This window comes from Carcharodon carcharias, chromosome 4 (genome assembly GCF_017639515.1).
Source record: "Carcharodon carcharias isolate sCarCar2 chromosome 4, sCarCar2.pri, whole genome shotgun sequence".
Taxonomy (NCBI): Eukaryota; Metazoa; Chordata; class Chondrichthyes; order Lamniformes; family Lamnidae; genus Carcharodon; species Carcharodon carcharias.
In genome coordinates, this window is record NC_054470.1 from 135,400,164 (window position 1) to 135,414,654 (window position 14,491).

Consider the following 14,491-nt stretch of genomic DNA (forward strand, 5'->3'; position numbering starts at 1 on the left):
ACAACCATCAATAACAGAGGATACCACTTGTGACTGATTAGGACCATTCAAATAGTTAAGTCAAAAATGGGCACAGATTTGGCAAGTGACATGTTCAAGGACTTAGGAGATAAGAGAAGTTGGAAATTGGGAAGTAGTTTGCAAGGACAGAGGTGCCATCGGTATTTTATTTGAGGAGGGAGGGTAATACTGACAAGATTTGAAAAGGGTATATTACCTGAGGTGATCAAACCATTTACAGTATCAGCTAGCATGAGGACCAGGAATGGAAGTTGGGTGGTTAGCAGGCGGGTCTCATAGATGAGATGAAATCAGAGAGAGCATGAAGGCAGACAGGAGAGAAAGATGCAATTTTAGAAATAGGGCATGGAGGAATGTTGGTTTGCTGGGCATGTGAGAGAAAAAGATGCAGTAACGGAAGCTGAATGGATAGTCTCAATCTTAGTGTCAAAGTGAGAGTTTTTTGCACCACCTCATTAATATCATACCCCATTAAGAGTACACATTTCAGGCAATCCTTAGGCAGACTTCTTTGGGAATACATTGCTGCTGAACCACCTGTTTCATGATCAGGTATTAACCAGTGTCTCCCCCAATAGAATATTAGGTGGGTTTGATGAAAAGGTTTCAACGGTAATATCAGTTCTCTACTTCTAGCTCTCTTATCATTCATATTTCACATGTGAGCTATTGGAAGATAACTCTTCAGAGATAACTACAGAGCATTAGGTCAGGCCTCTGGGTTAGTAGTCCAGTAACATAACCACTTAAAGCTATCATTCCCATGAAGTACCACATAGAAGGACAGGGCAGCAGATGGATAGGAACATCACCAACTGCAGGTCTCCCTCCAAGCCACACACCATCCTGTTTTGGAACTATATCGCCATTCTTTCACAGTTGCTAGACCAAAATACTGGAACTCCTTTCCTAACAGCACTGAGTGTACCTACACCAGATGGACTGCAGCAGGTAAAGGCAGCAGCTCATCACCATCTTCTCATGCACAATCAGAGATGAGCAACAAATGCTGGCCTTGCCAGTGACACACTCAGCCCATGAAAGAATGAAAAGAAAACATGTGGTGCTGACTCCACATTTGTGGGTAATGTGTGCAAGCGGCAGCAAGTAGATGAGAGTAGAGGAGAGGGCCGAGGATGGATCTTGGGGAACATTGGAGGTAAAAATACAAGGGTAAAAAACTACAATATATGTGAAACTACACTTCAATTGTAGAATATAACCACCTGTTAATAGCATTTTCATACATTACAGGATTCTTTTGCCAGTCCTGGTGCCATCTTAGATTGGAAATAATATCCGTGTAATTCTTTCCTAGACTTCCTTTCCACTTGATAAACTGAAGTTTGTTGTATTGACGAACAGTTTTGGAAACTTCTGGGTAATTTAGTATGGAGCGAAGTTTCTCATCAAGGATGCTTGTAACTTCTGAATACTTAGTAGCCACATTTGTCAATTCATCTGGGTCAGATGACAGGTCTGGAGAGAGATTTAAAAGAAACTTGTCAACACAAAGCCTTTTAAAACCAACTTTGCAACAAAAGGATAGACGTCATCATGAGTAGATAGAAATTCATCTCACACTTCATGTCTGGAGGCTGTTGATAAAGATTCATCAATAAATGTTCTGAAGAGATTTATCAGACAAAACATTGTAACAGGAGAAGACCTTCCGTCCATCACTGAATCCTCCAATATCAACATCTTGGGGTTTACCAGTGATCAGAACCTCAACTGGAACAGCCATCCAAGTACCGTGGCTACAAGAGAAGGACAGAGGCTGGGAGCTTGGAGGCGGGTAATTCAGCTCCTGATTCCATAAATCCTGTCCGCCATCTACAGGGCACAAGTCAGGGGTGTGATGGAACACTGTCCACTCGCCTTGATGAGTGCGGCTATAACAACACTCAAGAAGCTCAACAACATTACGGACAAAGTAGCCTGCTTGATTGGCACCTCATCCACCACCGATGCACAGTGATGAAAATGTGTACTATATGCAAAAATGGACTGCAGTAACTTGCCAAGGATCCTTCGACAGCAACTTCCAAACCCATGACCTATACCACTTAGAAGGACGAGGGCAGCAGATGCGTGGAACACACCACGTGCAAACTCCTCTTCAAGCCACACACCATCCTGACTTGGAACTATATTACCATTCCTTCACTGTTGTGGGATCAAGATCCTGGAACTCCCTTCGCAGCAGCACTGTGAGTGTACCTGCACAAGATGGACTGCAGCAGTTCAAAGCAGCAGCTCACTTCCACCACCTCAAGGGAAATTAGAAATGGGCAACAAATGTTGGCCTTGCCAATGATGCCCACATCCCATGAACAAATTAAAAAAACTCTTCCACCTATCCACAATATTCCTATGGTACATTTCTAATAATCTGAAATCCTATTTGTTGACAAGAACCTGTCAGGTTGCATGTTGAAATTAATTGGAGCAGATTTTGCTGAAAAAATAATGGCATCTAAGCAACACATGCTTTGTTAATGTGCGCGATTATGGCCAGGATTACCTCATAAATCAAAAATTGCCACAAGTTGCTAGCTGATGTCCATTGCTCTGCCATTAACTTCCAAAGCCTATTATCTACAAGGTACAAGTCAGGAGTGTGGTGGCTCCAACACTCAGAAAGCTCAACACCATCAAGGACAAAGCTTCCTGTTGGATTGGTACCTCATCTGCCAACCACTGCTATACCACAGCAGCAGTTTGCATCATCTACAAGATGCCCTACAACAACTTGCCAAGGCTCCTTCAACAACAGCTTCCAACCCCACAACTTCTATCACCCAAAATAATAAGGAAAGTAGGTACCTAGGAATACCACTGAAAGTTTCCCCTCCAAGTCACACACCATCCTGACTTGGAACTTTCGTTGTTGCTGGCTCAAAATCCTGAAACTCACTGCCTAACAATACTGTGGGTTTATCTACACCACATAGACTGTAGCTGTTCAAGCAAGCAGCTCATCACCACCTTGTCAAGGGCAATTAGGGATAGGCACTAAATGCTGGTCTTGCAAGCAACGCCCACATCCCATGAACAAATAAAAATCCCACATTTGACTTATGATTAGTGTTCCTGAAAAAGCGAACTCTGAGGTTAGGTTATGATAGCTTGCTCAATGGCACAAATGAGTACTAAGGCCTTACAAACCATCAAGTTGGATAGTTCTTCAGAAGGAGCCAAACCACGGTACGTCATTTTTTCAGAGATACTATTTGAAGAGGGCATGACAGAATGATTGTGAGGCAGCAAAGTTACCTGATGAAAATGCCACTGTCATTGGCAATGACTGTGGGAATTATCTCGACAGTTCTTAGGATGCAGAACATTCCCATCGGCAGCAAGGATATCTACAACTACAATGAAGCGAAAGACTACCACAGCCAAAACCAGCAGTGGTCAGGTGCAGCCACTGACTTGATTCTACCACCTTGCAGGTATGCTACAATGCTGATCTACAGGAATGGAGTGCAAACAGAGACATCCTCATTGTAACCACCTCATGCAGCACCAACTCCATCTTGGCAGCCATAAAACAGAGGTATTGGATGTTACACAGCTTTATCATTTGCCTGTTTACTCTGCCTCTACAATATGCCAATATGCAGAACACCTCTTCAGCTTTGAAAAAAAACTGCAGAGTTAAATAAAAACAGAAAATGCTGATTCCAGCATTTTCTGTTTTTGTTTCAGATTTCCAGCATCCGCAATATTTTACTTTAATCTTACTGTGAAGTTAAAGGCCTTCTGAGGTTTCCTATAGGCTTTCAAAATTTTTAATCATTCTACTGTGACACTTCAACTGTCCTCAAGCCTTTAAATTGCTTACATGCATTTTTTTATTCCCTACACCTACTCAAATTGACAACTGGCTCTGTGAATAATAATGTAAATAGGTTCACACACAAAGCTCAAACACATTAACATATTATCAATCTGGTTTGATTTGCATTAGTTTTTAACCATTTAAAACAAATAAAAACTGGCCCAATAAGATGGCAACAGAAAATCTTGGCAATTTTAGTGTGTACATCAATTATTCAAATACTGTTGAAATGACATAACATTCATCTACAAATGTGTGAAAGGGTTATAATGATAGTTCTGAGCGTATACTTTTCCAAAAAGCAGCATAGTTTTTGATACATTATGCCACTGGTGAAATTCAATTAATGCTACTGGTGAAATTCAATTAATGCTACAGGTGAAATCCAATTAATGCTATCAATCAATGGGTGAGAATCAGAAAGCTTTCCAATTAAATCTGGAGTCAGGCAGGGCTGCCCTCTCATCCCTGTCCTGTTTGTGTGTTGCATAAAACCCTTTGCTGAGTCCATCAGGAAGGATCTGGGCATAAGAGGAGTGATGATCCCAGGTAGTGCAGGCACTCAGGTCAAAGCCTCCCTGTACGTGGACGATGTCACCATCTTCTGCTCAGATCCACTGTTGGTGTGCAGACTGATCAACATCTACAACCAGTTCGAACTGGCCTCAGGAGCCAAGATAAATCGTGGCAAGAGCGAGGCTATGTTCTTTGGGAACTGAGCTGACCGTTCCTTTGTCCCCTTCACTGTCAGGTCAGACGGCCTGAAGGTGCTTGGGATATGGTTCAGAGGGACCAGTGCATGCGTTAGAAACTGATGGGAGTGAGTGGCTATGGTGAAAAGAAAACTGGGCATGTGGGAGTGACGCTCCCTCTCCATTGTGGGTAAGGACCTGGTCATCAGGTGTGAGGCACAATTGGTGTTGCTGTACATGGTGCAGGTCTGGCCCACTCCCCACTCCTGCACTGTGGCAATCACCCTAGCCTTCTTTCGCTTGATCTGGAAGTCAAAAGTGGAGTGTGTTCGCAGGGACAAGATGTACAAACCTCTAGATAAAAGGGGGAGAAAACATACCCAACATCGCCTTCATCCTGATGGCCACCTTTGTGTGTGGCTGCATCAAGCTGTGCGTAGACCCTCGGTACGCAAACACCAAGTGTCACTACATGCTGAGGTTCTACCTGTCCCTGGCATTGCAAAGGATGGGTCTGGCCACGCTGCTCCAATAGTTGGACCCTGCCATACCAGCTGTCCGTCGTGGAAAAAGTTTTGCGGAGAAACACTTTTGATCACAAGTTCATCAGGGAGTGGTCAGCACATAACATCCTAGAGGCTCTGCGGGAAAAGGAGATGGTGGATCCTGTCGGATGGTTCCCCGAGCAGGCAAAGAACTTTCCAACAAGTGCCAAGACGTAGCTGGGCTAGTGGTGAGAAAGGCCCTCCTCATCAGATCCTTCCTACATGCCAGAAGTCTCACCCCCTCCACACGCTACCCTCAAAGTCACTTCCTTGTGGAATGTGACTTTGCAAAGAAGGTCTGAAAAGAGATGCAACAGTTTTTGTTGAGGTTTATCCCAAGAAGCTCCAATGAATGTGCTCTACAGGCTGTACCCAGGGACACACACAGAGACAAACTAACTGCAGCTGGAGGATCATCAACTCGGTGAATGCTCTTTGGTCTGCCAGAAACCCATTGGTCTTCCAGTGCAGAGTTGGCCCTGACCAAGTGCTGCAGACTGGCACATTCCAAGGTCCTGTACTACAAACTGAGGGATGCACTAAAACTTGGGGCAGCCGCTGCAAAGGCACAATAGGTAAAGGTCTCTGTCTAAGACCTTTCAGCCACAGTGCACCAAGGGGCTGGGAATTGTATAGACGTCTTGCGCTGTATGTCTCACATTGAATATATTCAGTGAATACTACATGTATCTCAATTTTATTGAAACACCTCAGAGTGCAACATGATCTATGTAGATAACTTGAATACCATTGCACTGAATGTTTGTGATGATCATGTTGAAATGTCCATATGTTCATTGATTGTACTGAAGCACCTCATGATCTATGTGAAAAACTGAAATATTACTGTACTTTTTGTGATGCCCATTGAAATGTTTTGTAATGTTCTTTCAGATATTTTATGAGTAAATAACTTTGTTTTTGGAAAAATATACATGTTATTTGTGAGTTTCCCAGGTTATTAAATAGACAGAATCATTGGCATATAAATAGTAGCATAAATGCTATAAATGTATCCAATGGTCTTTTGAAAATTTTAAATGGCGATGTCTATTTTGACAGGAAGCTAACACATGCAAAAATAATCATGGGTAGAATTTTTCCCCCAATAAGGGGGTTGTGCAGGGGCAGGCATGGACCCAATCGGCACCCCCGATCAGGTCCGTGCAGCCATTTTACGTGGGCTGTGTGCTCCCTGTGCGGGTGGGGTGCGGTTCGTTGAGTCAGGAGTGTGCTCTTTCGCGCATGTGCGCGAAAGAGCACAGAAATCTGGCTAATGCAGGGGTGCCTCAGGGTGATTAGTTTTAAGTTTTAAAAGGTTAATAAAGTGGAGAAATAATTTTTATGACATGTCCCCTTATGTGAAACTGCCACGAACTGGGACGTGTGCATTAATTTTAACAAAAATCCTGCCCGTGGATGAAGTTTCATGAAAAATGCAAAGGCCGCCTGGGCTCTTCGCCTGCCGTCCAACCTTAAGGTTGGATGGGCAGCCCAGATAATTGCTTAATTGCCTTTATAAATGTCCTTAATAGGCCTTTGACAGTTTGGCGGGCATGCAGCTGATTTGGCTGTAAATCCGCCGAACTGAAAATCTAAATGACGCGCGGTGATGTCGGGACACACGCCCGACGTCACCCCGCGCCATTATACACGTCGCTGAGTGGGCCCTGCTTGCTGAGCCGAAGATTCAAGCCTATGCTTAGCAACATGTGAAAATATTTCACAGAGTTCAACTATGTTTTGTAATAACGATGCCCATGTCCCGGCAAAAAATAGAGCATCTTGGAGCACGTCAGATGTGATGTCCCTGAAATTCAGTGGGGTGTAGCCACCACAACTTTGGTATAATCCTCACGGAAATGGTGTAAACAGTGATTTATGTTATTTCCTTGAGGCCCTGCTGGTCTCCCATCAGAGAGTTACAGTAGACCTGTTGAATCCCCACAGAATTACAGGCACAGACACATGCATGACGACATTGAATAATATGCTGAATTTTTTATTATTATTGTATTTTTTCTGCCCAGCTACCATTTCCATGGTGACCATTGGACAAAATCTCTTATAACCATGGAACGTTTGTCGTCAACTAATGATTATTACTAATCTGCAGGATTACTGTATGGCAGGACATGCATTTTGAAAATGAGATATAAAGATCTCGAGCACTAGCACTTGAGATGAATGGAGTATATGAGATGAATGTAGATGATAGTAATAAAACTATGATGCAAAGATTTAGCAGGAGTTGGTCAGAAGATAAGTCTCAACAGAATATGGAAAAGAAAATCACTTAAGGAAGCTTTCCAATATACAAATGCCTTAAAATGACTCTCCAGAGTCTTTTTTTGATATAGCGGTGTTAAATTCTGTGGCAATAGAAATTCATAGTAATAATCAAAAAATGTCAGTAAAAGCCAAAAGTGCACTAGGACAAACAGTCAGGGGCAGGAGGAGCAGCAGCAGTAGGTTTTGAACCTGCAAGGCTGATTTTACGTTAGTTCACTGATGTTCTTTTGTACTTACAATATGTCGAATATTTTGGGGTTGTGGTAAATTTCACTGATGTCATTTGTGTCTCTGTCTTGGAGACAATGGGTAGACAGGAATACAAGGTAGATAGGAACAGCCTACCCTTTAAAAATTGACTCTCTTTCTCTCTGTTTTTATCTCTATTTGATCATGTCAGCTTTTCTATTAGATTTTTACAGTGCCTTCACTGACTATGTGCTTTTTTTGTTACTTCACTAACATAATGGGTTAATAGCTATTATGCTAATAACTAATGTACATCAGAGTTGTCAGATCACGTGTCACTGGAACTTAGAGATGCCTCTGGGAGGAGCTTCATGATTAACTGTACATGGTTGTAAATAGCGAATAAATCTTTGGAAGCTCCTGGATGCATTGTTTCCAGTTGTTTCTGTCAAATGCACCCTGGGATCATTTCTAATATTAGTTCATGGTGGCAGCGGTAAACTAACCGATTTGTAAGGATCTGTGATGAAATGGCTGGTGACAGGAATGGAGAAGTCATCGAGCAAAGTAAGGAATTCTAAAGAAATCGCAATGGAGTCCCAAGACAATTGATTAAAGTATCAGATGATCATGGAAAAAGCCCTAGCTCTAACTGACTTCTTTGACCACGTGGCAGGCTGGTTACACTGGAAGCAGACTGGAAAAACTGGCATCAGGGTTAGCACAGAAGATGGAGAAAGAGCCATTAGCACACTCCTCTGTTCCACTGGCAGCAGCACAGATGACATTTTAGTAAGACGGCATTGAGGAGGACACAGCAACTTATGAAAACGTTATTCAGGCCTTTGATTTCTATTTCAGTCTTCAGAGGAACAGAAGACTGTTATAGAGCAGGTGAGGTTTAACAGACGCTCTCAGGAATCCAGGGAAAGTATGGATTCTTTCATTAATGACCCCTATCATATGGCTGATAGTTGTGAATATGGGGATCTAAAGGAGGACCTTATCAGAGACCACATTGTGGTGGGTGTCTTTGAAGGCTTATTTGACTTTCTGCAGTCCAGAGAAGAGCTAACATTAAACACGGCAGTTCAATTAGTGAGATAGGCTGAGCTTCGGAAGCAGAATAGAGTTTTAATCCTGGGTGATGGGGAACCTTTGTGGAGTCAGACCACTGACTCAGACCAGTTTATAAGCAATAAAGGTACCAATGTACCCACAAAGAAAGGGCAGTGACTGCCATTATCCAGTGCTCCTGTTGTGGTGTAAAAATACTCCATAGGCTTGGTGAATGTCCTGTCATACATGCAGAGTGTCATACCTGCTGGAGACTGGGCTATTTTAAAACAGTATGCTGCAACCGCAAGCCTCCTTCTCAAAAATTTAAGGGAGACTAAGTAGATCAAGCAGTATCCAGGAAATAGAAAATACAGGGGAACAAGATGTGCTTTTCTTGGGTGAAGTTGCAAAATCCAAGAGACGTTTTGGAGTGCCTATATCATAGTCAATGGCTATAAAACCAACTATAAGTTGGACAAGGGTGCAGGAGCGTCCATTCTGTCTGATGCAGTAGTGGCTGAAGCCTGAGCTTTTCCAACCATCTGCAACTCAAATGCATGGCCCAGGGTGCACTCTACTCAAGGTGCAAGGGAAGATGACTGCCACACTTCAATGTAATGAAAGAGAACTTACTCTCTACATTATTCATAATGAAGATTGCTCTTCATTAGAGAAGATTTTTTAACTTTGCAACTTCTTTATTCACCAGTAGCAGTGGAAACCCAAGTCTATTGAGGACAGCTTCAACTAATCTCCACACAGGAGGCTACACACCTCCAACCAAAGGAAGACATTCAGGAACTTGTGTTACTCTTCGAGTAGGTGAATGAAAAAGGAGACCAGACTACCACTGACAACCGTGACCAGCCAGAGGAGGAAATTCTAGAACATCTCTATTAAAAGAGCACAGAGGGCGATGGTGTAGTGGCATTGTCGCTGGACAATCCAGAGACCCAGGGTAATGCTCGGAAATCCTGCCATGGTAAATGGTAGAATTTAAATTCAATAAAAATCTGGATTTAAAAGTCTAATGATTGTTGTAAAAACCCACTTGCCCTGCTATCTTCAGGAATCTGTGGATATGCACACCAAGGTCCCTCTGAACTTCAGCACTTTCTAGGGTCCTACCATTACATAGTGTAATCCCTTGCCTTGTTAGCCAACCCCAAGTGCATTACCTCACATTGTTCTGGGTTGGATTCCATTTGCCACTGCTTTGCCCACCTGACCAGTTCATTGATACCCTTCTGCAGTTTATGGCTATCCTCCTCACTATTTACCACTCTATCAATTTTTTGTGTCATCCGCGAACTTCTTGATCATACCCCTTACATTTAAGTCCAAATCATTGGATTATGTACACCACAGACAACAAAGGCCCCAGCATCGAGCCCTGCGGAACCCCTGGTGACTTCCAGTCACAGGAACAGCCCCTACCAACACCCTTTGCTTCCTGCCTCTCAGCCAATTTTGGATCCAATGTGCCACTTTGCCTCAGATCCCATGGGCTCTTAATTTCTTGACCATGTCTACCATGATGGATCTTATCAAAAGCCTCGCTAAAGTCCATGTGGACCACATCAAATGCATTATCCTCATCAACACTCCTGATTACCTCCTCAAAAAATTTGATCAAATTTGTCAAACAAGGCCTTTCCTTAACAAATCCATGCTGACTATCGCTGTTTAATCTGTGTCTCTCTAAGTGCAGATATATTCTGTCCCTCAGAATTCTTTATAGTTGACTCTCCACCACCAAGGTTAGGCTGACTGGCCTGTAATTTCCTGGTTAATCCCTTACCCCTTTTTTTTAAAAATAATGGGACAACACTAGCAGTCCTCCGGTCCTTTGGCACCTCACCTGTGGCAAGAGAGGATTTGAAAATTACTGCCAGGACCCCTGACATCTCTTCCCTTGCCTCCCTCAACAGCCTGGGGCCTGGGATACATCTCATCTGGGCCTGCGTATTTATCAACTTTTAAGGCTGCCAAACCTGCTAGTACCTCCTCTCTCTATGTTAATTTCCTCAAATATTTCACAGTCCTCCACCCCGATGTCTATACCTGCGTCGTCCTCTTCCGTTGTGAAGACCGATGCAAAGTATTCATTGAGGACAGTACCCACATCTTCCAGGTCCAACACAGGTTACCTCTATTGTCCCTACTCTTTCCCTAGTAATTCAATTGCTTTTTATATATTAAAAAAAACCATTGGGTTTTCCCTTTATTGTATCCACCAATGCTTTCTCGTGCACTCTCTTAGTTTTCCTAGTTCCCTTTTTAAGCTCAAATTTTAAGTGTTTGCAGCGTGAGGAACTTTGGATACATGTCAAGGAGCTGGAGTCCAAGATGCAGTTATTGTGCCACATTAAGGAGGGGGAAAGTTACCTGGAGACTTTGCTCCAGGTGGTGGTCACAGCCCTTAGATTAGGGAATTCGAATTTGGGTTGTGACCAGGGACAGGAGTGTGTGACTGCAGGTGAGGCAGGTATGGGGACCCAGGGGGTAGCATTCGAGGAGCCTCGGTCCCTGCAATTGTCCAACAGTTACGAGCTTCTTGCAAGCTGTGTGGATGAGAGCAGGGACTGTAGGGAGGATCAGTAAACTGACCACGGCACCTTGGTACAGGAGGCCATTCAACCATTCAAGTGCAGGGAGGAAGCAGGAATGTAGTAGTGGTTGGGGACAGTTTAATTATAGGGATAAATACTGTTCTCTGCAGCCGTGAGTGAGAATCTCGAAGGCTGTGTTGCCTGCCTGGTGCCAGGATTAAGGATAACTCCTCAGGGCTGGGGAGGAACCTGGAGGGGGAGGAGAGGGATCCAGTCATTGTCATCCATGGTTGGTACAAATGACATTGATCGGACTTGAAAGGAGGCTCTGTTGAAAAAATTTTAACAATTAGGAGCTAAATTAAAAAGCAGAACTTCCAAGGAAATAATCTCGGGATTACAACCTGAGCCACAGGCAAACTGGTTTATGGTAAATAAAGTCAAGGAGTTAAATGCGTAGCTCAAAGATTGGTATGGGAGGAATGGGTTTCAGTTCATTGGGCACTAGCACAAGTACTGGGGTAGAACGGAGCTGTTCCAGTGGGACAGGCTTCACTTGAACTGTGCTGGGACCAGTGTCCTGGTGAATCAAATAACTAGGGTTGTAGAGAGGTCTTTAAACTAAATAGGGGAAGGGTTCTGGAAAGAGGAGATGTACGCTTACAAAGCAAAAGGATATGGCAACATTGCAGGGCAGCTACTTAGGTAACGATACCCAGAGTGTGACAGGAAGGGAGAGAGTGTACAAATATAAAAACATAGCAGCAAATAGGGTCAAAGAGGGGAAAAAATGGTATAAGGGCAAAATTAATGGCTCTTTACTTAAATGCACGTAGTATTCGGAACAAAAAAAAATGAATTAGCGGCACAAATAGAGGTTAATGGATATGATCTTATAGCCATTACAGAGACATGGGCCTGAATTTTCTGCTCGTTGGGTGGGCGTGCACCCAACCCGTATGGGAGTAAAATGACACGCAATGACGTCGGGTGAGCGTCCTGACGTCATCACGCACTTGCACAATATTTCATGTGGCGGGCGTGCACAGAAGTCGGCAGCATGCTCACTAACAATTAAAAGGCCTATTAAGGCCATTAAAGTCATAATTGAAAGAAATTACGGTTTACGTAATTTACGGTTGGCAGGCGAAAAGACCAAGCAGCCTTTGGATTTTTTAGGAAACCTCATCCATGGGCAGGATGGGGTTTCCAATAGCAATGAAAGACTAAATAAAATTGTAACATATCATTAATAACATGTCCCTCCTCATGTGACTCTGTCACGAGGGACTTTTTTTTAAAAAACATTTTTAAATTCTTTATTTTTAATTTTTTAAATCTTAAATCTGTGCCTCAGGGAGCTTTTCCTGCATGGACCCGCAGGACCTTCCCTCCTTCCCCCCACCATACAGGCGGCGCTGAGCACTGCCGTACACGTTTCATACTGGGCAGGCCTTAATTAGCCTACCAGCATGAAATTACGGTAGGGCCCTGACCACAGGCAGCGGTTGGCTTCTTGACCGCACCTGCTCGCCCCTGCCAAGGGCACAATTCTGCCCATGGTTACAAGGAGATCAAAGCTGGGAACTAAATATTCAGGGGTATGTAGCTTTTCGAAAGCACAGGCAGGAAAGGGTAGTGGGGTAGCTTTGTTATTACATGATGAAATAAGTACGATAGCAAGAAATGATCTTGGATTGGAATATGTAGAATCCATATGGGTTGAGGTAAGAAGTAACAAGGGGAAGACAACACTGGTGGGAGTAGCCAATAAGCCCCCTAACAGTAGCTATACTGTAGGACATTGAATAAATCAGGAAATTATGAGGGCATGTAAAAAAAGGCAGTACATTAATCATGGGTGACTTTAGTCTTCATGTAGATTGGGAAAATCAAATTTGCAGAAGTAGCCATGAGCAAGAATTCATAAAGTGTATTCGGGACAGTTTCCTAGAATAATATGTTGTAGATCCAACCAGGGTTGAGGCTATTTTGGATCTGGTAATGTGTAATGAGGCAGGTTTAATAAATGATTTCAGAGTAAAAGATCCCCTAGGAAACAGCGACCACAACATGGTAGAATTTAGCATTCAGTTCGAAAGTTTGACTTTGGTCAAAAACAAATGTACTAAACTTACATAAGAATAATTACAAAGGAATGAGGGCAGAATTGGTTGGAGTGGACTGGGAAAGGAATACAGCAGAAAAGATGGTGTATAAACAATGGCAGACATTTAAGAAAAGAATTCATGACTCATGTAAGGAAAAAAACTTTATATTTTCTTTTGGGCTGTTGATTAAAATTACAATGGCTGCAGGTTGAAAGACATGTCCATTGGAACAGGATGAGAGATATATACAATGTTGTAGTCCTGGAACAGAGTGTGCCATGAAAGACAAAATGGTGCCTCAAAGGAGTTCTAGACCAAGGGAGCTGCCTGACAACAGCATTTTAATTGGCTCCTGACCAAGTGACCAGCTTTTGTGCGAGAGCAGAGCAGAATAGTTCCTCGCCTGAAAAGGAACAAGGCCTAAAACCTCTTTCTCCTGTGTGTGGAAGATTCCAGTAATTCCATAATAACAGCTAGCTGTTTTTTTTTCTCTTCATATCTCTACAACCTGTTCTCTCTCTGAAAACCCCTGTCAAGAGGCAAAGGGAAAAATCATTGTTAGAGACATTGAAAGGCAAGTGCTCAACCAGTGAACTAAGTACCGAAAGTGCTAGAAGACCATCTCATGTCATCAATAAGAACTGAAAGGAATTTGGAAGACATCAATCAAAATCAACCTATCTAATCCAGTCCTCCATATTTGGTGCTGTTTTATCCCACCCTTAAAATCCATGTATTATGTATCTTATGTGATTTGTATGTGTGTGTGCATAGGGATTTAAGAAGGGGGTAAGGTTTAAGTAACAGTGTTAGAAATTAGCCATTCATATTTATTTCTTTTGCCACTGGTTAATGACAGTTTGTTCAATAAACAGTTATTTACTTATTAACTTTACAAATCTGGTGCTCCTATTCTGTTAACCTGAATTAAACTGTTAGGGAGAACTGGGGCAATCTGGTGGTGTGATCAGACTTATTCATTTTTGTCGCGGCTCAGGAAACATTGGGGCTTGATATTACAGCGCACTATCCCCAGTGAGTCGTGACACTTACAACAAATATCCCAGTGAGGAAGAACAATTCTAGGAAAGGGATAAACCAACCATGGTTAACCAAGGCAGTTAAGGATAGTATCAAATTGAAAGAAAAAAAACATACAATTGAAAGAAAAAAAACGTACAAT

The 14,491-nt window shown here is 42.8% G+C and overlaps 1 protein-coding gene across 2 annotated transcripts in view; it reads right to left on the reverse strand.

Annotated features, from left to right (window-relative positions):
* arsk (arylsulfatase family, member K) overlaps nt 1-14,491 on the reverse strand; it is a 90,847-nt gene that overhangs the window by 9,529 nt on the left and 66,827 nt on the right. The window contains exon 8 of one of the 2 annotated variants that reach the window (XM_041186824.1): nt 1,269-1,500. In XM_041186824.1, the coding sequence (XP_041042758.1) occupies nt 1,269-1,500 (232 nt within the window). Of the gene's footprint in view, nt 1-1,247; nt 1,501-14,491 lie in introns of both variants that reach the window. The other variant, XM_041186823.1, reaches the window with a different exon arrangement.